The 24,662-nt window shown below is 36.9% G+C and overlaps 1 protein-coding gene across 3 annotated transcripts in view; it reads right to left on the reverse strand.

The window, feature by feature from the left end:
• Window positions 1-24,662, reverse strand: part of RALGAPB (Ral GTPase activating protein non-catalytic subunit beta) — a 100,180-nt gene that overhangs the window by 45,192 nt on the left and 30,326 nt on the right. For all 3 annotated transcript variants that reach the window (XM_027078316.1, XM_027078314.1, XM_027078315.1), the window contains exons 4-13: window positions 24,192-24,355; window positions 22,442-22,628; window positions 19,438-19,569; window positions 10,920-11,098; window positions 9,721-9,869; window positions 9,378-9,594; window positions 5,690-5,891; window positions 2,719-2,886; window positions 2,086-2,200; window positions 1,556-1,703 (exon numbers count right to left, since the gene is read on the reverse strand). In XM_027078316.1, the coding sequence (XP_026934117.1) occupies window positions 1,556-1,703; window positions 2,086-2,200; window positions 2,719-2,886; window positions 5,690-5,891; window positions 9,378-9,594; window positions 9,721-9,869; window positions 10,920-11,098; window positions 19,438-19,569; window positions 22,442-22,628; window positions 24,192-24,355 (1,661 nt within the window). The remainder of the gene's footprint in view (window positions 1-1,555; window positions 1,704-2,085; window positions 2,201-2,718; window positions 2,887-5,689; window positions 5,892-9,377; window positions 9,595-9,720; window positions 9,870-10,919; window positions 11,099-19,437; window positions 19,570-22,441; window positions 22,629-24,191; window positions 24,356-24,662) is intronic.

Consider the following 24,662-nt stretch of genomic DNA (forward strand, 5'->3'; position numbering starts at 1 on the left):
CGGATCAGGGCTTGAACCCATGTCCCCTGCATTGGCAGGCAGATTCTTAACCACTGCGCCACCAGGGAAGCCCTGATCTTTTCAATATAAAATAACAAAATAAAAATCACAGCTATATCTTTCTGACCAACTGCTTTTTACGAATGGTTTAGGGCTCGCCCATGGCTGCATATTCTGAAGGCAAGCTGCATGTATTTATTACCAAGGAACTCATAGCCCTGGAAAGACTAGGACAGAAACAAGACAGTGAGCCTAGCACACTGCTTCTCATCCCAGTGGGGGAGTGCTCTTGTGCACTATGGATAAAGAGAGGACAGACACAGCTTTGCCAATCTATGGCAAGACCAACAATTGATTCTTCCTTGGAACACACATAGGGAGCCTCTTCAGAACAAGGATAAAGCAGAACTAAATACTCTATCAACTGTAGAAATTATCTGATTTCAAGTGATGTTATTTGAATAACCTAAAGAAGTACAATTTGGAGGCTCTCTCATATCAAGATTTAACCTCTGTTCCTTCAACTCCTTTCCAAAATGAAAGGATTTACTCTTCCCTGTTTATTCCCCTCTCTTGTTGCATAACATACTATATTTCCTGAGTACCCACTCCAACCACTACTGCCACCACCAATTCTCTGGCCTTGTCATTTCCTCTCCTGGAATGAAATCCTAACCTCACTGGCCCCTATTCAAATCCTGCCCTACAAGATCCAATTTAACTTCCACTTCCCTCTATGAAGTTTCCTTGCTCTTCTGGTTTCTTCTTTCTCAACCCTGAAGACACTCAACATGACATGCAATCAGCACTGCCTTCTGCTGTTATCTGAGTACTCTGTGAAGGTGTTCCAACCTCTGCAATGAAACTTGCTCAAGGATAAAAGCCATGCCATTCTCTTCTTTCTCCTTGGAGTACCTGCACATAGGACTATGCCCTTGGCTTTGATAAAAAACCAGAAGTACAGTAAGAGACAGCTGCAATAACCAAGCTGAGAGGTGGTAAGTGTTTAAAATATGTAAGTGGCAATAATAATAAGGAGCCATTTAAGACAGAGAGTCAGTATGATTAGAAAACCAACAGGAAACAATAAGGAAAAAGGGAGGAGGCACAGCAACAGCTACTCTTCAGTCTCCTCCTGGCATGTTCAAACATGGCTTCCAGAATTACACCCAACTCCAAATATTTTCACATGTACATAACAGGCAGGAGGAAGAGGCAGAGGCAGAAGTAATGAGGACAGAAAGGAAAGAGAAGAGAAGAAGGGGAGGAAAGGGGAGAGAAGGAGAGAGAAAGGGCAAGAGGGAAAGAGAAAAATAAAGAACACAAATAAAACTAAGCCAACATCACCTACCAAGACAACTAGGATGCTTTCCTTCCCTCATCTCACCCCTTCAAAATTTTTCACATATAAAAGCAAACAAATTCTGCCTCTGATTCAGAATAAGTAGGGCTATATTATGCTTAGATTCCCATCCCTGACCCCTGCCTCCTCAACATGCCTGAGGTCAACATACCACCTGGGTTTTCACTTACAAAAAAACATGTGAACACAAACCTAGTATCATTTGAGTGTTGTTGGGGTCCGTTTCCGTTTGCAAGGCACCTATTAGTATATTCACAAGTCTCAGCTTCAGTGACAAAAAAGTTATTGGTTTATCATAAGAAGAGCTGTCATCATTACTAAATTTTCCTTCCAGGACCACCTACGGAAGAAACAAATAACATTTAACATCGTCTGCTGTGGTACACTACGCCCATGTAGGAACTGCTACAGTGGACACATAGATCAGTCTAACAAGCAAGGCTTTCAGTCTGACTAATATTAGCCACTGTGCTAAGTGTGTCACTAACTCACACAACATATGAGATCAGACATCACCAGCCCATCACTGCTTGAAATGGTAGGCCAAGGGCATGCTGGCTCACTGACAGAAGAAATACCTCAACAAATCAACTTTGTTGATTCACCTGAAATAATCTGAAAAATTTTTTAAAAGCTCCTGTTCCATTTTAAAAAATACAACTTGACTTGAATTAACACACAAAAGAGAATACAGAATATAAAAAACTTTAATAAAACTTCACCTCGGATTTGACTGTGCCAAAGTGATGTGGGAGGGGCAACAAAGAAAGCAGGATATTAATGGAAGATCTTCTCAATTCTGTTGGATTTACATAGCTTTTGAATTTTGAGAGTTCTCTGCCAAAAAAAAAAAAAGATAGCTATTAGTATTTCTGAACTAAAGTATGTTTTTAGCTTTGCCAAATATACATTATGCCAATTTTTTACAATACACATACTGGGTTTGGTTTTATAAAGAATGCAGTAACTACTTTCCACTGAGTTCATATTCTGCAATTTGTGTGTGTGTGAGAGAGAATCTCTATGTTAAACTGTTATGGAATTAAACTAGAATCTGATTGACTGATTGATTGATTTTAAATGTAAGGCCTACTCCACAAAAGACCTCTGGGCTGGGGCTATTCTTACCCCTCTAGACCAGACCAAGAAGGACTCAACACACCCGTGGACAAAGAGAACTGAAAGAGTTCAGGGACGAGGTAGGCCTGGATGTTCTACACTCATTTAATATGGCCTGAATCCCCCTGGGCTATGAAGACAACTGGACAGGATAAATTGGGAAACTGGGGAGGAAGCACCAAAACAGACCAGGCCAAAACCAACAACTGACATACTAGTACAGAATGAAAGCTTACCTGTCAGGCAAAATGGTTTCAAGAGCTGAAATAAAGTAAGGAACCACAACATCAATCCCTTTCAAGTCACAGCAGAACAAAGGAGGGGAGTTTAGAATAACGCTGGCCAAGACAGGATGGCACACATAATCATTTATCTGCAAACCTTGAATTAAAAGCATGTAAAATCTAGGAAAGCAAGAAAAAAATTTTAAACAAACTGCTGATCAACTGTTTTCATAATTATTAATATTTTCTACACAGTCATCTTAAAGTCTATTTCCAATCTTCACTACTTCTATCCTTTAAAAGGTATTACTGGAGTTAGAACAATTCAGAATCAAGTACACTAAGAACCAAGTTATATTTCCTAATCAAAAGGAAAAAAAGATTCATGTCTATTACACTTTCTTGAGGTTTTAAGCCTTGCAACTCAGTTACAGGTGCCTGCAAATGAAGTAACTATTGATAAAAACAAAAGGCTGCAGTAATTATCAATAAACTGGAGGAATTACTGAAATGATTTCCATGTCAGTAAAATTTTGTAGCGTTTCACAATTCCTGAAAAAAAGTGTGTTGTGTCCCTTTCCCCCTCCCCCATTATTTTTGGGGGCACAATGAAACAAAGAAACCTCATTCGACCCTGTACTCACCACGATATGAAGGTCACTCTGAATAAGAATCCTTTTAGGAATGTACTTGAACATATCTTACTTTCAACATCCTCCCCTAACCCCCAATGAACTAAGCATTCAATCTTCCATCATTCAAGAGCAACTATCCTAGTATACTCTTCTGCTACTGTAAGGTACCTTTCTCCACAAACCTCCTCAGAAACAACTTCCTCACCTCCTGGTCACTGCTCAACCCACTTCAATCCATCTTCTCTTTCTAGAAATCAACTAAAACCATGTTATAGCAAATAACCAATGGTCTCTCAATTGCTAAATCCAAAAGACATGTCTAAGTCTTAACTTTGCCTTTTTAAAGCATTCAACCCTTTGATTACTCCCTTCCGCTCTTAATTCTTCTCTGACTTCTATGGCTAGTTCCTTTAACAGATCTTATTCCACGTGCCTCCTAACACTGGGGGTTCCTCAAGCTGCCAACCTCAGTTCTCTAAGCTATCTCTTCTACTAGCCTGGTTTTAAACACTACTTAAGCCACCAAACACAATCAAATCAGTCTCTAGCTCCAGATCTACTAGCCAAAAGCATACTGCAGACCTGAGGGCAGGACATGTCTACTGATTACTCTAGTACTCCCTGTGCACAGCGACTGGCACAAAGTAGGAACTTAATAAATATTTGTTGATTAACAGCCCGCAGGCACCTCAAATTCAACAGGTTCCACACTAACCCCATCCTTGGCCCCCGTCACAAATCCGCTCTTCAGTCACACTACCACCCATCTAATCTTATGGGCCAGATGGAAGGCTCGTGTTCACAGCCTTCTCCCTTACTGCTATTGATACCGTTTTGGAGTATCGTCCCAACCCATCGGCTCCCTCCTAAGAAATGTGCCCCCACCACATGGGGTGCCAGTATCCAATGTGACCCACCTTCACAGCTGTAGCTGATTAGACCAGAGGTAGACACCTGATTAATCAGATCCTCTTTCTCAGGAATCTGAAATTAGGATTCAGAATGCTAATTGGCCCTGCTGGTCACCCAGACAAAGGTCACGGAAATTTGAACTTAGAAGCATACTACAATATAAGAACATGATCTGCAGGTAAGAGAAGAATGAAGCAGTTCTGGGAGACCATGATGACAGAGAAACAAAAAGGAGGAAAGTTGTTTTGGTCCCTGAACACTTTCTAGCTCTTGGTTCCTGCCCTTTGTGAGACCCTGCTGCATGTCCTGACCTTAGAAGGTATTCAATAGTGTGAGTTTCTCATTAACTCATTCCCCTTTTGCTTAAGTCACATTGAAAGAGTTTTCTGTTACTTAAAGTCAAGTGCCTATTAAGATACTGCTTACTTCCCTGCATGTACCATTCTGTTTCATATCTGTATTCTTCTACACTTTTTCCTTCTGAGTCAGTTTAATCCTCTCTCCTGAGAACCTAGTATGTACAGACACCTGAATGTTCTTATTAATATTAGTATCACTTCAGGAGTTGTGTGAATGATCAGCTGAGGAGGGCAAAAGACAGTCAAGAAAAATAGCAGGCCATTACAAGTTAATTTAGCAAAAAAGTGACAAGGCCTGAAGTGTCATGGTGGGGACAGAGTGGAGAGATTAGAAAGAGGGTTAAGTAGCAGAAAGGCAAGAGTCGGATGACCATCTAAAGATACAGAGGGAGAGAAGAGAAGCCTGAAATGACTCCTAGTTTCTGGCATAAGCAACTGAATGGATGGCAGAGCCATTCAAAAAGACTGGCTGAAGTCATAAATTTGGATAGGATGACCCTACCCAACTTGCTAACATAGTCTAAATACTAGTCATCTTTTATAAGTCCAGCACAATCATCCAATCCTCTGTAACTCTTTCCTGAACGCCCAGGGCAAGTGTATGCTTCTGCTTCCTCTGAATGCCTATAGCACTTTTTCTGTGTCTCTCTCTTACCAGCTTCCTATTGCTATTGGATTGGTGTTACTTGTGTACATGGCTTTGCTCACTTGAGAAAATAAGCTCCTTAGAGGCAGGATTGACAGCTAACATTTCTGGACCATCTATACTGTCTAGTACTGTGATAAAAATGTATTAAAAATTTAGTGTGGCCCTTCAAATCTCTCTGTAATTAACAAACGTCATGTAAGATGGAATTAACAATACTTCTAAAATAAAAAGGGTGTTAGGGGTCCTCACCAAATCTGGTAAGGTAGGTAAAAAGGAAGAATTCAAGCAAAAAATTTCAGTTACTTACATACATTTGCAGGTATTTCAAACCAACATTTACTTATCAATTCAACCTACTAAGCCATGCTATAATAGTTTCACTATCACAACTATATAAATGGAAAAATAAACAAAAAAAATTCTAAGACCTGGATAAATAAGCTGGCAGAATCTCTTCTCCAGTCTTCTTGCTACAAAAAATCCTACACAGTGTCCCACAAGCCTCAGCTCTTCCTGCTTCATAGTTATCAGGAAATTCACTTGCATCAAACATAGGATTGGAAACCATGGTGTCTGTGGACATTTGTGACCCTTTCCGTCGAAACTCCATGCTAGCTTGTGTTGTAATGGCTGGGGAGAAAAAAGGAGGGTTTTATTATATTTGTTGATATGCAAATAGGCTCATGGGACCCTGGACACAAAGATCACATATTGGTGTCATTAAATTGCTACTTGAATAGAATCCAATAATGCTTTTGTTTAGCAATTATGTCTTAATTTTTTTTTTAAAGGGCTCTCTGAAATCTTCTTTGAAAAGGGGTAACAATTTACAGTGGTACTGTCAGTTTAACAGATTCTACAAGATGCATTTTTCAACTGAATTTCTGATTAGCAGAGTACATTTGTATATATCTGTATTCACACACATACAGATATATAACACAGAATTTGGCTTTTCTATTATTTATTCTGTTTTTTTTCTCTCCCTAAAAAATGATGCTTAAACATTAAGAAAAATAGGTACTGCAAATTTACACATTACCCCAGATAGACATCATAATTGAATGGGTAATCCCATGCCAGGTTGTATACTTTAGGGAGAGGGCAAGGTAAGGATAAGAAATGGGTAGGAAGAGAGAGCATTCCCACCACCCAACCAACTCCAAAACACACACCGAAGAATCGCCCAACCAAGCAAAATGAGAATGAATTTTAACAACCACAGACAGCAGCTAACTTGAGGTTGATAAATCAGAAAACTGGATTGGTAAGAAAGATTATCATGGTCATTCGTTGTCACTGAAACAGAAGCCCTTCGAAAGTTGCTTTTATTTTTAACAAAAGATTTCACAGTGTATTGAAAATCACTCTGAAATCTTTTATCACTCTACATGAAATGTTTAAATTATTTGTAATAACAGATTTAACAGAATGCAGAGTCAAGCATAAATCTTTATGCAACTTCCCATGAGCCATTTTTAGTCCTGAATAAGCTATCCAGCAATAATACGTTTGAAAAACACTACATGCAGAATGCATACAAATCAAACACTAAATCTGTATAAAAATACGCTTAAAGCTTTAAATTAAAAAAAAAAAAAAAAAAAGCCAAAACACAGTTAGTGCAAAATCCTGGAATTCATGACATGACCAGACTAGTGTACGAAAATAATGGGACTGATTCAGGCAGATTAATTTGCTTTTGCCAACAATCTTCCCCATTCAAAACACAGAAAAGTATTTTTCTTCCCAAGTGCAAAAACTACAAGAGACAATGACAATCAAAATTTTTAATGGAATTATGAAAAAAATAAAAACATGACTGCAATTAAGGAGAAGCTTCTGGTTCCTACTTACAAGATTTATAAGAAAGAAGAATTTGGATAAAAGATGCTGCAAGATAATAGAAATAAATGGAAACAAATCAAAGGACAGTAGTAATTATAAAATACTTTAAAGATGGTGAAATTTTACAATAAGTTAAGAAGCTTTTTTGCTTTTTAAAAGTTAGATTAAAAGCTTTATGATACCACAAGCTAGTTCAAAAACAGGAAATTGTGCATTCAGATCCAAAATTATGATTTTTGTATCATGCAAAACAATGAACGAAGAAAATTACACAACTACAAAAAATTGAGGTTTTGAACTGCCCATAACGTGCATTAAAATTTTAGTTCATTAACCCTTCCCAGCTCAATGTTACAATTACAAAGCACAGTGTACTGTCATGTAACTCTAAAGCTAACCAGTTCACAGAAGCAAACATTTTTAGAGGTGAACTACATGGCAGAATTCCTTGATGGCAGCCAGTACTTAGAGAACAGACTAACAGAGTCAGTATTCTCAACCTTCCCACCACCCGCAAGACCTCAAGAGTAGCACCCAACAGCACTTTAACCCATTCAGCTATCTGGACACCTCCTATCTCCTGGGTAATACAACAGCCTTTCTCATCTCTGAACACAAGGTGGGGGAAGAAGAGCTTCTATCCTTTTCCCACCAAAGAAAATGGTAAGAGTTAAAAGTAGGAATTTGTAGCCCACACATGATTTGAATTCTAGTTTCTATCTTTTGGCACAAGAGGGTGAGAAAAGCTGTTAAAAACTCCCTAGAGAGTGGGAAGATCTATAAATTCCCTTTAAGCAAGCCCACCAAGGAAGCAGCAGGTTGAACCACTCTGGATTCAGGGATTTTAGTGTCAACAGCTTGATACCCAAAAGTTACACTGTAAAGAATTGTATCTTAATAAAAATAAAAAATAAAAATATGACTAACTCAATCTAGAATATACAATACAAATTAACAAATATAAACATGGGTCATAAAACTCAAAATATAAGGCGCATGAACTTTAGAAAATATAAGCCAAAATGTTTTTTAAATGTTTTCATTTAGTCATCAAATAAGTACATTTATTTATCCATAAGTCAAACTTGCAAATAAAATATGGAAATGGTAGAATATAAAGTGTCTGGATTTGAACAAAATAAACAAAGGAATCCCTAAACTCAATCATGCAATCTCAAATTATATTCCTGAAAATGCCATTATATGCACTACTTTTCTAAATTATTTAAAGATTTGTAAGAACAACCAAAACAATTTACATGTATATAATGCTAACAGTCATAGACCCTTAGTTCCGAGATGATACATAATAACAAAGAATGCATTTCTGAGAGAAAGCAGAGACCCTTATGACCATTTTATTAGTTTTATCCTTGAAATTAACACTCTCCCTAGAGATGCATAATCTAACGCAATTAGGTATCCTTTTATCTCAAGTTATTTCCAACCCAGTGGAAAAGTGCTTCTCTTACCAACCAACCAATATTAATTATATTATTACATAAAGCACAATTAATTCATAAAGCATAGTGCCTGGCACAGAGTAACTGCAGCTCAGTAAGTGCTAGCCATTATTATTGCTCAGCTCTATAAAACAGTCATAAATATTCAGTATATTCTGCAGTACCTCAGCCTTCCATCCTGCACCCTATGCCACTACTTCCATGTGTAATGGTAAGATGACAAAAATAAATCATATTTAGATAGAATTTCATTTCTGTAATAAAATCTAAATAAAGATATCAGGGTTGAGTTATTAATTCTTCACCAGTCTTACTTACAGAGAAAATATATTTTTCAAAGTGTGCCCTTGAAATAAAGTTCTCTAGACTAAAACCTAAAAGGTTAGAGTCTTCTGTGAAGCAGAAATTTTCTGATATTTATATGTAGTAATGAGTGAATGGCTGTCAAAATCTAAGAAAACACTTCTTATGAATAAATTTCTGGTCAATTATGTTTAATTCTTTATATCAATATTATTATCCTGGCTGACATGAAGGGAACTTCCAGGTCACCTAGGAATCTGGTTTAACAAAACGTGGCTAACCTGAAGTATTAGACAAAAGCCAAACCTCATAGAACGAACATAAAAAGGACAAGTAGGGAAACTTTCAAAATTACTTCAGCTGGAAGGGGTTAAGCACAAGACACTGCTTGGTCAGAGACAGAGAGCTTTTTAAGATACATATTAATCTTGCAGGTAGGAAAGATTAAAAAGAAAAAAAAGAAAAGAAAAAAATGACAACGTATTTCTTGAGCAATATTTACCAGTCATGCTGCTGTCTCTGTTTATCCCATTATGAAGTTTACAGTGAACAAATGCTGCATCAAATAACCATGATCCAAAGAGATTCAAGATGCTGTTAACCTTTGGTCTCTGTGGGGCAGGCAGCGGCCGGGGTTCTGAACTAGTCTGATTTGGACTTGACAGAGGAGAGGTGGAGGATGTCTGGTGCTGAACTTTTGAGGCGTGAGCAGTACTAACCTATAAGAAGAACACAAGAATATAGCCACACTCATGAAAAGTTTAAGAAAACAGCAGGATTTTTTAAAAGGAAGGCAGATTAAAAAGCCCATTTTATACAGTATAACAATGGTCATGAAAACGTACTGTGCTTGTCTTCATGGTGGCCTTGTTCACAGTAACAGCCCGGTGCCTCCGGTTATGTGGTGGGGTGGTATTGACAGCAGTGCTTTGAGGCATACTCAATCTGTTCACGGGTGTTGGAGGAGCACTGTCTGATCGGGGTCTAGAAATGCCTTTAAAGAAAGACAAATGGAGTTATTCTTCATAGTTCAAAATATGTGGTCAGTAAAACTTCCTCAAGCAACACCAGTGAAGGCTCACAACAGACTACAGCAGAGACTGCTAGCTGCCTCCCAGTATCAATTTGTCCTTTCTTCCTGAGTTACAAAACACAAATTTTAGCTAGACATGGCTACGCAGAATAAACAACTGCCTTTTGAAGGCTCCCTTACAGCCAGATGTGGCCATGTTCTGACCACAGAGAAGTGGGCAATTATTGGGTGGGTCTTCCCCAAGAAATCTCCTTAAAAGAACGAATCAAAGGTAGATGCTCCTTCCTTCCCAATTTCTGAACAGGATAGCTGAAACTCTTTCAGCCATCATGGCCCATGAGAGTGTGCACAAAGGATGAAGAGCCAGAAGATGGAAGGGCCTTGGGTCTCTGACAATGGTGGAACTGCTATAGCAGCCCTGTATACAGCTTAGCCCTGCGTTTAACACGTGTGAAAGTAAACTACCTTGTTTAAACCACTAGTACTTTTGGCTAGGTGGCAGCCAAAGCTAACTGAACTAATATATTACCTCTGTAATACATTAATTGCACATAACAAAACGTTTTTGAAAATGATAGGTATTAAATACCACTGCCTTTTAACAGATTAAAAAAATTCTGACTTTTCATGTGAAAAACAGTGTAAAACAATGGTTCACAAAAAGTATAAACTGCTTCCTAATGATTCACATAAGAATGACACCTAATGCATTTTAATCTGTATTTTCTTGGATTACTAGTGAGAATGAACACTTTTCTCTTTTGCAAATTATCTCCTCATAGTCTTTGTCCATTTATCTACCAGGTCTTATTCTTTTTCTTTGCATTATTTGATCTATTTATATAATAATAACAAAAACCCTCTAGCTATCACATTTGTTGCAAATAATTTTTCCCAGTTTATTATTTGTAATCAACTCTGATCATCTTTTGCTTTCGGCTGTCCACAAAAGTTTCTAAAACTAGACTCTAAAGTTATCTTCAAACATCTAGCAACATACACAAAATTCACCTAAGAATGCATCCACCAGACAGCTGATTCCACGCATGGCACGAAAAAATATTTGAGGCAGATGTTTAAGGCAGGGATACTGATTCAATTCCTGCGGCATTCCGCTCACATTTAAGAACTGTTCCTGAAATTTGGGAGTAGAGCTTACAATGGCTGGGTTACTCAAATCCACGGGATTACTATCAAAAGAGAGAGCAAGAATTAATTATACATTTAGAAATCTCTTTAGCAATAAAATGCATGCAATCTAATTTAAGAACAGGCCATTTGTGCCTATTTCTTTGATTCAGAGAGGAGATTAATCTGTATTTAATAAGCTAGGGACTCAAACACCAACACTACTTTACAGAAGTGTGCTTACATGAACCTACTTTGCCTATTCAGAGAATGAGAATCAAAATAAGACTAGTTTTTAATTTTTTTAACGTATACATGGATATTTTGTAATATGTTTGGAATTAAGCAATGGAATGGTAAAACTATAAATAAATCAACAAGAAACCCAAGGAGAAAATCTTACTTTAACATTAACATTTCCAATTTTTTAAAAACTATGTGAAAATTGGGATTAGTGTTTGTGTTCACGTGCACGTACTAAAGCCATACATTTCAATGTATTTATTTTTTTTCTGTTCCATATTTTTTTAATTAATTTATTTTAATACCTTTATTGGAGTATAATTGCTTTACAATGTTGTGTTAGTTTCTGCTGTACAACAAACTGAATCAGCTATATGTACACATACATCCCCATATCCCCTCCCTTTTGTGACTCCCTCCCACCCTCCCTATCCCATGCCTCTAGGTGGTTACAAAACACCAAGCTGATCTCCCTGTGCTATGCACCTGCTTCCCACTAGCTAGCTATTTTACATTTGGTAGTGTATGTATGTCCATGCTACTCTCTCACTTTGTCCCAGCTTACCCCTCCCTCCCCACCCCCGTGTCCTCAACTCCATTCTCTACGTCTGTGTCTTTATTCCTGTCCTGCCCCTAGGTTCCTCATATCCATTTTTTTTATTCCAAATATATGTGTCAGCATATGGTATTTATTTTCCTCCTTCTGATTTAATTCATTCACTCTGTATTACAGACTCTAGGTCCATCAACCTCACTACAAATAACTCAATTTCGTTTCTTTTTATGGCTGTATATATGTGCCACATCTTCTTTACCCATTCATCTGTCGATGGACACTTAGGTTGCTTCCATGTCCTGGCTATTGTAAATAGTGCTGCAATGAACATTGTGGGACATGGCTCTTTTTGAATTATGGTTTTCTCAGGGTATATGCCCAGTAGTGGGATTGCTGGATCGTATGGTAGTTCTATTTTTAGTTTTTTTAAGGAACCTCCATACTGTTCTCCATAGTGGCTGTATCAATTTACATTCCCAATAACAGTGCAAGGGGGTTCCCTTTTCTCCACACCCTCTCCAGCATTTATTGTTGGTAGATTTTTTGATGATGGCCATTCTGACCGGTGTGAAGTGATACCTCATTGTAGTTTTGACTTGCATTTCTCTAATGATTAGTGATATTGAGCATCCTTTCATGTGTTTGTTGACAATCTGTATATCTTCTTTGGAGAAATGTCTATTTAGGTCTTCCACCCATTTTTAGATTGGGTTGTTTGTTTTCTTGATATTGAGCTGCATAAACTGCTTGTATATTTTGGAGATTAATCCTTTGTCAGTTGCTTCGTTTGCAAATATTTTCTCCCATTCTGAGGGTTGTCTTTTCATCTTGTTTATGGTTTCCTTTGCTGTACAAAAGCTTTTAAGTTTCATTAGGTCCCATTTGTTTATTTTTGGTTTTATTTCCATTTCTCCAGGAGGTGGATCAAAAAAGATCTTGCTGTGATTTATGTCATAGAGTGTTCTTCCTATGTTTCCCTCTAAGAGTTTTACATTTAAGTCTTTAATCCATTTTGAGTTTACTTTTGTGTATGGTGTTAGGAAGTGTTCTAATTTCATTCTTTTACATGTAGCTGTCCAGTTTTCCCAGTACCACTTGTTGAAGAGGCTGTCTTTTCTCCATAGTATATTCTTGCCTCCTTTATCAAAGATGAGGTGACCATATGTGTGTGGGTTTATCTCTAGGCTTTCTATCCTGTTCCAGTCATCTATATGTCTGTTTTTTGTGCCAGTACCATACTGTCCTGATTACTGTAGCTTCATAGTAGAGTCTGAAGTCAGGGAGCCTGATTCCTCCGGCTCCGTTTTTCTTTCTCAAGATGCTTTGGCTATTTGGGGTCTTTGTGTTTCCATACAATTTTCAAAACTTTTTGTTCTAGTTCTGTGAAAAATGCCATCGGTCGTTTGATAAGTATTGCATTGAATCTGTAGATTGCTTTGGGTAGTACAGTCATTTTCACAATGTTGATTCTTCCAGTCCAAGAATATGGTATATCTCTCCACCTGTTTATATCGTCTTTAATTTCTTTCATCAGTGTCTTATAGTTTTCTGCATTCAGGTCTTTTGTCTCCTTAGGTAGGTTTATTCCTAAGTATTTTATTCTTTTTGTTGCAATGGTAAGTGGGAGTGTTTCCTTAACTTCTCTTTCAGATTTTTCATCATTAGTGTACAGGAATGCAAGAGGTTTCTGTGCATTAATTTTGCATCCTGCTACTTTACCAAATTCACTGATTAGCTCTAGTAGTTTTCTGGTAGCATCATTAGGTTTCTCTATGTATAGTATCATGTCATCTGCAAACAGTGACAGTTTTACTTCTTCTTTGCCGATTTGGATTCCTTTCTTTTTCTTCTCTGAATGCCATGGCTAAAACTTCCAAAACTATGTTGAACAACAGTGGTGAGAGTGGGCAACCTTGTCTTGTTCCTGATCTTACAGGAAATAGTTTTTCAGTTTTTCACCATTGAGAACGATGTTGGCTGTGGGTTTGTCATATAAGGCCTTTATCATGTTGAGGTAGGTTCCCTCTATGCCTGATTTCTGGAGAGTTTTTATCATAAATGGGTGTTGATTTTGTCGAAAGCTTTTTCTGCATCTGTTGAGATGATCATATGGTTTTTACCCTTCAATCTGTTAGTATGGTGTATCACACTGATTGATTTGCATATACTGAAGAATCCTTGCATTCCTGGGATAAACCCCACTTGATCATGGTGTATGATCCTTTTAATGTGCTGTTGGATTCTGTCTGCTAGTATTTTGTTGAGGATGTTTGCATCTATGTTCATCAGTAATACTGGCATGTAGTCTTCTTTTTCCGTGACATCTTTGGTTTTGGTATCAGGGTGATGGTGGCCTCATAGAACGAGTTTGGGAGCGCTCCTCCCTCTGCTATATTTTGGAAGAGTTTGAGAAGGATAGGTGTTAGCTCTTCTCTAAATGTTTGGTAGAATTTGCCTGTGAAGCCATCTGGTCCTGGGCTTTTGTTTGTTGAAAGATTTTTAATCACAGTTTCAATTTCAGTGCTTGTGATTGGTCTGTTTATATTTTCAACTTCTTCCTGGTTCAGTCTTGGAAGGTTGTGCTTTTCTAAGAATTTGTCCATTTCTTCCAGGTTGTCCATTTTATTGGCATACAGTTGCTTGTAGTAATCTCTCATGATCCTTTCTTTTCTGCAGTGTCAGTTGTTACTTCTCCTTTTTCGTTTCTAATTCTGTTGATTTGAGTCTTCTCCCTTTTTTTCTTGATGAGTCTGGCAGGTGGTTTATCAATTTTGTTTATCTTCTCAAAGAACCAGCTTTTTGTTTTACTGACCTTTGCTATCGTTTCCTTCATTTCTTTTTCATTTATTTCTGATCTGATGTTTATGATTTCTTTCCTTCTGCTAACTTTGGGGTTTATTTTGTTCTTCTTTCTCTAACTGCTTTAGGTGTAAGGTTAGGTTGTTTATTTGAGATTTGTCTTGTTTCTTGAGGTAGGACTGTATTGCTATAAACTTCCCTTTTAGAACTGCTTTTGCTGCATCCCATAGGTTTGGGGTCGTCGTGTTTTCATTGTCATTTGTTTCTAGGTATTTTTTGATTTCCTCTTTGATTTCTTCAGTGATATCTTGGTTATTTAGTAACGTATTGTTTAGCCTCCATGTGTTTGTAGTTTTTACAGTTTTTTTCCTGTAATTGATATCTAGTCTCATAGCACTGTGGTCAGAAAAGATACTTGACACAATTCCAATTTTCTTAAATTTACCAAGGCTTGATTTGTGACCCAAGATATGATCTATCCTGGAGAATGTTCTATGAGCACTTGAGAAGAAAGTGTATTCTGTTGTTTTTCGACGGAATGTCTCCAGCCAAGCTGGAGCCTGCTGGCCGTTGGGTGGAGCTGGGTCTTAGCACTGAGATGGAGATCTCTGGGAGAGCTCTCTCCAACTGATATTACATGGGCCAGGAGGTCTCTGGTGGTCCAATGTCCTGGACTTGGCTTTCCCACCTTGGAGGCTCAGGCCTGACACCAGGCCGGAGCACCAAGACCCTGTCAGCCACACGGATGTCTGAAGTAAGGTCCTGGGGCAACACCCCAGCATGTGTGGCAGACGTGTACGATAGGGCAGCAGACCCATTTCAATGTATTTAAAACAATGGGCTTGAGGTATATTTTATATGTAAATAATTTTAAACATTTCCATTAAAAAATAGATTTTGGCTTCCACTCAAAATAGTCTGCTTAACTGTCCATTAAACAGCCTTTCCAACCCAAAGTAATATTGTTAGTCAACCTACAGCCAGCACCTGGAAAGAACTTCCACTAGCTTCAAGACGAAAAGAACCAGGCTGAGAAACATAAATCAGTGGTTTATAGATGCCCTGGGCCTTTGAAACCTTTTTCCATCTACTCAGACTCTGAATTTCACATAACTGCAAGTGGGGACACGGGCCTGTGTGTGCATGTATGGAAAAGGGGCTTCTAGTGTTAGTACACTGTATCCAAAGAACTGTGGTCCACTATGTGGCGTAGGGAAGATAAGAAGTCTCTAGAAGCAGTACCTACTGGGGATTATACTTCTCTGTTCAAAAATTAGAAAAATAAGCAGTAAGCTTGGAATGGACTACACCTCAGTCCAGCAGAGCTCTGCTAAATTCATATCTGTTTGATACCGAAAACTGGGGAGAAAGAAACAGGGGTTCAGGGGGAGCGTGCCGGAGAAAGAGAGCAGTGCATGTGCACAAGAGGAGCAAAAAAGCCAAGAGACAGACAATAGAGCAGCCTGTCCCAAGGCTGCCTTGATCCCTCCCTATCATGATTGAATGTTCACTGCTTCTTGGAGCCCAGTGAGACGGCTCTATCATCACACAATAAACCCTCTTTTTCACCTGCATTTGTTTAAGTAAGTTCCTATTCTGTATATAAAAAAAAACCCCTGACTAAAATACTAAAATCTTTCAGCTCAAGAAGAAAGATAGAGCCTGAAGAGATCAATTAATAGTGAAGGAATAGGAAAAGATTATCCAAGAACTACAAACTCTTAAGGAATATATAACTTTCATGCAACAGAGCATAGAAAAAGATAGGTAGTTTCCTATTTAAGTTACCAAAATATAAATTAGTCAAAAAATAGAAACGGAGATAATTTGGGAAAACATTAAAATAGCATTCCATAACCAAGCAGAAGTTTTCTCTAAAGAATGAAGGATGATTCAATAGAACAGTATTCCATAACCAAGCAGAATTTTTCTCTAAACAATGAAGGATGATTCAGTATTGGGGAAAAATTAACATACTATCAATAGGTAAAAGAAGAAAAAACATTTAATTGCTTAAATGGATGCCAAAATATGATTTGAAAATAATTCAGTAGTATTTCTGATTTTACTTATATTTTTAAATTTAAAATTTTTTCATTGCTTAGGAAATCAGGAACAAAGAAAAGAATAACTAATATCAACAACCAATATCCCACTCAAAATTTCACACAACAGAGGCATTCCAATGAAAATCAGAATGAAAGAAGGATGCTAAAACAGTATCATTTTAACTCAACAATGTTCTAGAAATTCTGCCTAATGTAGTAAAACACATACAAAAATAATTATAACAACAATGGCAACTTTTCAAGCATTAGATGTACTGTTTTACATACTTTTTCTTCAATACTTATAACAAGATGGATAGTATTATTATCCCCATTGTATAGATTAAAAAGAGACTGAGACTCAGAGAGACTAAACTGCTTGCTCAAGTTCACAAAGAAAAAAGTAGCAGAACATGAACTCATATACAGATCTTACTGCAATTAAAGCACTTATAATTAATTACCACAGATTCGAGTATGAATTACTAGAAAGGAGACATTTATTTGCAGATATGTATTCATTATATCTAGAAATTTAAAAAGAAATCAGTGAAATACTCAGAGCATTTTTAAATCCCAAGTATATAAAAAATATACAAAAATAAAATAAGTAAAACATTTTCTTTACAGCAGCAATAGCCACTTACAAGATTTAACAGTAGAAAAAAAGTTAGCCTTTCACAACATCAGCAATAAATACACAGGAATAATGGTAAAAAGAAAAAAATTATGCAGATCTCTGTGAAGAAAACTACAAAACATTTCTGCAAGATATTTAAGATTCTAGGGGCTTCCCTGGTGGTGCAGTGGTTAAGAACCTGCCTGCCAATGTAGGGGACATGGGTTCAATCCCTAGCCCAGGAAGATCCCACATGCTGCGGAGCAACTAAGCCCGTATGCCATAACTACTGAGCCTACGCTCTAGAGCCTGTGCTCTGCAACAAGAGAAGCCATGACAATGAGAAGCCTGCACACCGCAATGAAGGGTAGCCCCCACTTGCCTCAACTAGAGAAAGCCCATGCACAGCAACGAAGACCCAACACAACCTAAATTAATTAATTAATTAATTAAGATTCTAAAAAAGAAAAATACCTACTCTTAGAAAAGCAAACACAATATATTAAGATGTCAGCTGTTCCTAAATATAAATACAAGCTTAATGCAATTCTCATCTTTGGCAGAGTCTGGTTAGATGTTCACTAGCTTCTCTTTTCCTCCTATGTTCTCTTGCAATTAAGTGTGGCATATGTTTGAGTTCCAGCCAATGGAATATGGGTAGCAGTGATTTACATCACAGTTCAGGAGCTGTTCCATGAAAACCTTCCACACAATTTTCCTTGCTCTCTCTCTTTTCCATCTTCTAGCCAGATACAGAGGCACCTGCCTACAAAGTTAAGGCCCTAATAAAGCCACATGTTGAAGATGGCAGAGACTCTGCCAGCCTGGGTCCCTGAACAACTACCTAAGTAGAGCTGCTCCCTACCCAAGACCTTATGAAACATACTGTACTAAGCCACTAAGATTTTCAGGTTCATCTGCTAAAGGAGGACATGTTCCTTACCCTAATTAGCACACACTCCAAACCCCAAAAGGTTTTGTGAGGTTCTTCTGTTCACTTGTGTTTTGTAACATGTCAAATGGATTCTAAAATTCATCTAAAATGTTAAACAGGCAAAAAGAGATTTTTAAAAATATTCCAAGAAATGTTTTAGGGAAAAAGATATTAGTCCCACCAAATATCAATAACTATTATAAGATTAAAATAATTAAAAGTGTTAATCTCCTATAAGAATGAATTAAAGATCAATGGAATAATATGTGACCCAAAGACAAAATCCATATATATAAAGGAACTTAATGGCACAAAGGAAACAAAGTCAGAAGAAATCATAGGTGAATATCTATCTGATCAAAGAACAAAGGAAGACTTTCTAATCTTAAAGGAAACAGAAAATAATCACAGAAAAAGACAGATTTTAAAAAATAAACTAAAATCACCGAAAGATGAAAAACACACAATACAAACTGAAAAAAACATGATAGAAAATGGTTAAGATCCCTAACTTATAAACAGGTCATACAGAGTAATTTAGAATCACTAATACACAAATAGAAAAATGAGGCTCGTCAAACCAGAAAGAAAAGATATGCAAGGAAAAAGTTTACAAATCAAATAGTATACAACAGAACCAAAGTTCCACAAAGCACGAGGATGGGGCTAGTAGAGAGAAAGGTAGGAAGCAATGAAATTGAATTGAATAGAATTACTATAAAAAAAGAAAGAGCATGAAGTATTACTTTTAGCAATTTGTCCCTCTGTGAAATTCTATGGTGTACCCTCAGTGAAATTTTAAACCACGCTACTAGAGGAGAGGTCCTGAGAGCCAGACTGACCAGTCAGTGCTGGTCATAGAGAGGAACAAGCTAGTCTCCAGTCCCCAGAGAATGTGACAAAGTCCTGGGAGAGAGATCATCATCCAAGCTGCACCAACAGGCAAGAGAACAAATGCTGCACCTACTGCAGGGAACAAGCCTCCAGAGAGTGTGGCCCAAGAGCAGCTGAGGACAGCCTGACCCTGCTGGGACAGGGAGAGCAGGGGCACATGATGTAGATGTGTGTGTTGTCCAATTTGGCTCCATCTGATGACTGGGCTTAACAGCCACACTGTGAACTCTAACAAGGAGTTATAGCACCGTTCCTGTCCTAAGACACTCACTGCGTAAAGACCACATGAAATACAACAACAACAGTACCTTAACATATGTAAAAAGCGAAACCATGTCTGTGCAACACACTCATTATCCATTTCAGGAGGGATCAGACTGGCATCTTCATCGGGAACTTTAAATGGAGGAAATGAAGGACCATATGTAAAGCGTAGCAATCTAGAAAATAAAAAAAATCATACCAGCAAGTTCATTTTGTAACAGAATGGAAAATACATTCAAACATTAAAATATACTAAGAGAAATATGATAAGAGAAAATAGATGAAACTTGTATTATACCTCACTGAAGTGAATAAAATAAATGAAAACCCTTGTTTATAAAATAGATAAACTGGAAGAGGATTTCCAGTTTTATAAAGGATTTTTTAAAACATGTATTTCTATTTTTAAATAATTAATGTTATTTATAATTTAGTTCATATATTTTTAAGTTATATAATTTACAAATTTATTTTATTTACTTATAAAACTTCTTTATCATTTTATAAATTTATGTATTTAACTGTAATTTTATTTTACTTATATGATTTTATTATAATTATCAAATAAGTGATTTTATAAATTAAATATTATATCTCATAAATTTTATAATACATCTTGTATATAACATTATAATATGTATAACATGTAACATACAATGGTGTATATAATAATTATACAAAATATAATTTTATAATATATACTATAACATAAATTACAAATCAAATATTACTTTATAAAATTAAAAATTACCTAAAAGTTTACTTTAAAATTGCAAATAACAAATCATATAATACACAATTATGCTTATGTTGATTATATAATTAGTCATGTAATATAAATAATAAATTCTTTAAATTATTTTTAAAAGATTCATCGCACTGCAAATGCCTTCAACACAACTAAGCTATAATCTATTCATAATAACTGCTATATAACTTTAAATGAAGTTTAGAATTTATGGTGTGTGTGCCATAAAATGAATTTGACAATTCAATTACTTAACTAAATATTAATATTCCAAATGTATTAAAACTGTTCAAAGCCCTTTGACCCAATTATTAACCTATTATAATTAGAATAGATTATAATCTATTATATTATAGTTATATAATCTAAAGATTATGTCTTAATAAAATAACCAGAATATACACAAAGACTATGTATAAAGTACTCACATATCAACAATATTTTTAAAACACAGGGAAAAACTTAAATATCAAAACAGCAGGGAAATTATTAAATGAATTATAATTCCATTTATAAAATGAAAAACTATAAAGCCATTAAAAAATGATCTTGAGATCTATTTAAGAAGAAAAAAGGTACATGTAATTACTGGGACAAGAATCAGACAACAAATAAAAAAAGCAGATAGTACTATATCAAATAATCTCAAATTTGTTTTTTAAAAAAGAGAAAACAGGAAAAATACATTCAAACTTTGGTTATTTGTAAGTGATGGATATTTCCTCCTACATCTTCCAAATTTTCTATTATAAGCATGTATTGCTTTTATAATCAAGATAAAATGATATATTATTTAAAAATAGATTCATAATATTGACATTCACAAAGATATACCAGAATCAATAGAATACTCCAAACCTTCATCTTAGTTTAAACGATGATAAAGAGATAAACATTTATTAACTCTCAAAATGACCAGTCTACCTTCTGATACATGATACCACCTACGAATGATCTGTTCTCACCTCCACCACTACCCCACCCCCAATCAAATCTGAATCAGATCAAGTCTCTAGATCTAACCACCAGTCGACAGGAAATAAAAGGGACAGAGGAACATGCTAATTAACACAACTAGGACATAATCAGAAAAATCCAAAATGTGAAGCATTCTATAAGACAAACAATCCAGTTCAACAAAAAAACTGCAAGGAAATAAAAATGAGAGAACAGTAACCTACAGTTTAAAATAGGCTTAAGAAACATGTCAACTAAATACAACGTCCAAACCTTGTTTGTGTTCTGATTCAATGGAATCAACTATAAAAAAAATTGAGACATTCAGGGACATCTGAACACTCAACAGCTAACCAATATTAACAAACTATTAACATTTTGTTTAGGTGTGATAAATGGTATTGTGATTATGTTTAAAAAAGAATGCTCAGGGCTTCCCTGGTAGCGCAGTGGTTAAGAATCCACCTGCCAATGCAGGGGACAAGGGTTCGAGCCCTGGTCCGGGAAGATCCCACATGCCACGGAGCAACTAACCCCGTGCGCCACAACTACTGAGCCTGCGCTCTAGAGCCCGCGTGCCACAAGCCCTTGCTCCGCAACAAGAGAAGCCACCGCAATGAGAAGCCTGTGCACCTCATCGAAGAGTGGCTCCCACTCGCTGCAACTAGAGAAAGCCTGCACGCAGCAACGAAGACCCAACACAGCCAAAAATAAATAAGTAAATAAATTTAAAAAAAGAGAATGCTCAACTTTTAGAGTCATATTAAAAGAAATGAAAAAAACAAGTCTGAAAAAAATGAAGCCTAACAGTTTACTCACAGAATAGTGATGGCATTATATATAAATGGTAAAAAAAAAAAAAAAAAAAAAAAAAGTTAAATTATTATAATAAAATACTGCCTACTTTGGTTACACAGGAGAACATTATAGTATGCTCCTATTTCTGTAAAATTATGTATAAACATATGTAATAAGACTTCTGGTGAACTTAACTCTTTCTGTTATACCTTTCTTTGGTTTGTTTTTTAAAAATAATGATCATGAATATTTTAATAATCAGAATAAGAGTGGGATTTTGGGGGTGGGAGTGGTAGGGCTCAGAATTTATCTGCCTCTCCAAAACCTGCTTAATCTAAAATGTTTTAGATTAGACAGGCACTAGCCAAACTGACACATCTATTTTTAAAAAGTGGTTTGATTCTCTATCTAAAGTACAGTAATGAGAGACACAGAATAGAGACTTTTTACCATGTACTCTGTGAATCCCAGAAAGACACAGAACTAGGGGAAAGCTACCCAAGGTCAGACGGATGAAGGAAGGCAAGTGGATGATGATAACTTACCTTGAAGTGAGCGCACAGATGACCTTGCTCCACTGCTCCACCACTGCTGGGTGGTGCCTCCAGTTAGCCACCATCTCCTTGGCCGTTTTCCAGTAAGGAGGTGTTGGGAAGCACCGAGTACAAGCTAGTAACCAAACCTCAAAGAGAACACCAATCAACTTCTCTGCTAGATTCTCAGCAATGCCACCTTACCAACAAAAAGAAAACATCTTTGGCATACTTATTTGTAAAGCAGAATCTTTAATTCACTGACTTGGGAGAACTGGTCAAAAAATTAAAATAACTGCAATGTTAAGTTTTGACTTTCAAATAATCACCTAACAGAGAGAGCAAAAAACTATTCTTAGAAGCTCCTATGAAGGAAATCATGGATATATCAACCCATTATCACTTTGAAAGTTTTCAAGTGGCCCTGCTCGGTTCGTATTGCAGATCTTAATCTTCCAGCAGTGGGACAAGGAGTACAGAGGGAAGAAAAGAAAGGATGAGTGTCTATAATGAACGACTGCTATGAGTCAGTTTCTGTGCACACAGCTCATACACATTAATTCTGCAGGATAGGTATTTATAATCTCTAACCAATTATCGATTATACCCATTTTGAAGATGAGAAAACAGGTTCAGGAAATTTAAGTAACTTGCCCAAGTTCACACAGCCAATAAGTAAAGGAATCAGAACAAATACCCAAGACTTTTTACCTCTAAACTTTGCTATAAAATCCTTCAGGTGTTTGAAAGCGACCCTTCAAGGGAGAGGGAGACAAAGAAGGGAGCCGAACGACTCGTACTGGGCAGGACAGAGCCTCAACCATGAAAACAGAGCGGCTCCTCTGTTCCAAGCCCTGGAACTAGGAAGAACAGCAGTGGTCTGTACTCTGCATAGCTCCGAAAGACAAACTTGGGACGAGAAGGAAAAGTTCTAAGGATTCCTATTTCAAATGGGCAAAAATGAAGTTTCAACAATAATAAGCCCCAGAAGTGGATGGATTGCCTGCCTTATGGTGCTGAAATCCCTGCCATGGGGAGTGTGTAGCAGAGAGACACACTATCTGTGTCTGGCCAGCTATCATCAATACCAGACAGGGTATTCCTATTATGGGGTCCCTTGCAACACTAAAATTCTAGGGTTTTTTTAAGATATCTTCCTGGACACTGCATTTGTGTGAGAGCACAAGCACACTCACATGTGTTAGCAAAGGGACTACACAGATGAATAAGCAATAAGGGAACTTGGAACTAGAATATCAACTTATTGTCTGTGTATACTGTGCATACAAAGCAGGATGTCTAAAATACACTCTAAAGTCTTATAAAATTGGAGGCTTTTTAATGGCTAGGCAATGCATGACATACTGTCATACTTCCAAATAGAACACTTTAAGATTCTGTAGGGTTCATTTGCTAAACAAAATATCTTCTAGCTATCAAGTTTTCAGAGTCTACCTGGATAACTACTTTGTAATCAGGTACATGAGTTGTTTCGTATATAGGCTCTATCCTAATATACTGAACAAGCTACTGTTACTGTCATTATCAAACATGCACTAATTCACTGAGCCCCTCACTATATTAGCAAAATCATCACTGAAGGTAACATAACTTTCCATTGTGCCTTTGAGGGTTTTCCATTCTAAGAACTGTTCATCTTGGTTTGTCAACTGTAGTGCCAAAATTTAAATCTACTACTCATTGAGTCTAAAAGTAAACAGCATTTGGAGCTCAGAAATAAATTAGAAAAAAATTAACAAACCTTGAACAGTTGGTGGTGCTAAAAGTATGTCATTAATCTGCAGAAGAAACAACAGTAAGACTTCCCAGGTTTCTCGGGCCATAATGGATGACTCACGGGCCAGTTTCTGAATGGCTCTCAGGACCTGTAAGCATAGTCGGATCTGACTGGAGCCCTGTTCCTGTCTGAAGAAGACAAACAGACATCACTGACAAGCCTTGAGGAGAGAATGCAACAGTTACGGACAGGCGACTTTTGGACACAGCAAGCAATGATCCAATGATACTCCCTAACAGCGTCAGCAGACAGAATTAGGTGCACCCTCTTCAGTTCAAAGCTACTTCCTCGTCATACAGTTTGGCCCTCTGGGATCTCAGCCTACCACTCTTAAAAAGCCTGAAGAGCTCCTGTGGAGATAGAGGATAATAGAAAGTAAACTTCACCTCTAGATTTTTAGAGGATAATAGAAAGTAAACTTCACCTCTAGATTTT

This window comes from Aethalodelphis obliquidens, unplaced genomic scaffold (assembly GCF_003676395.1).
Source record: "Aethalodelphis obliquidens isolate GAN/ISIS:26980383/991018 unplaced genomic scaffold, ASM367639v1 scaffold42, whole genome shotgun sequence".
NCBI classification, from domain to species: domain Eukaryota; kingdom Metazoa; phylum Chordata; class Mammalia; order Artiodactyla; family Delphinidae; genus Aethalodelphis; species Aethalodelphis obliquidens.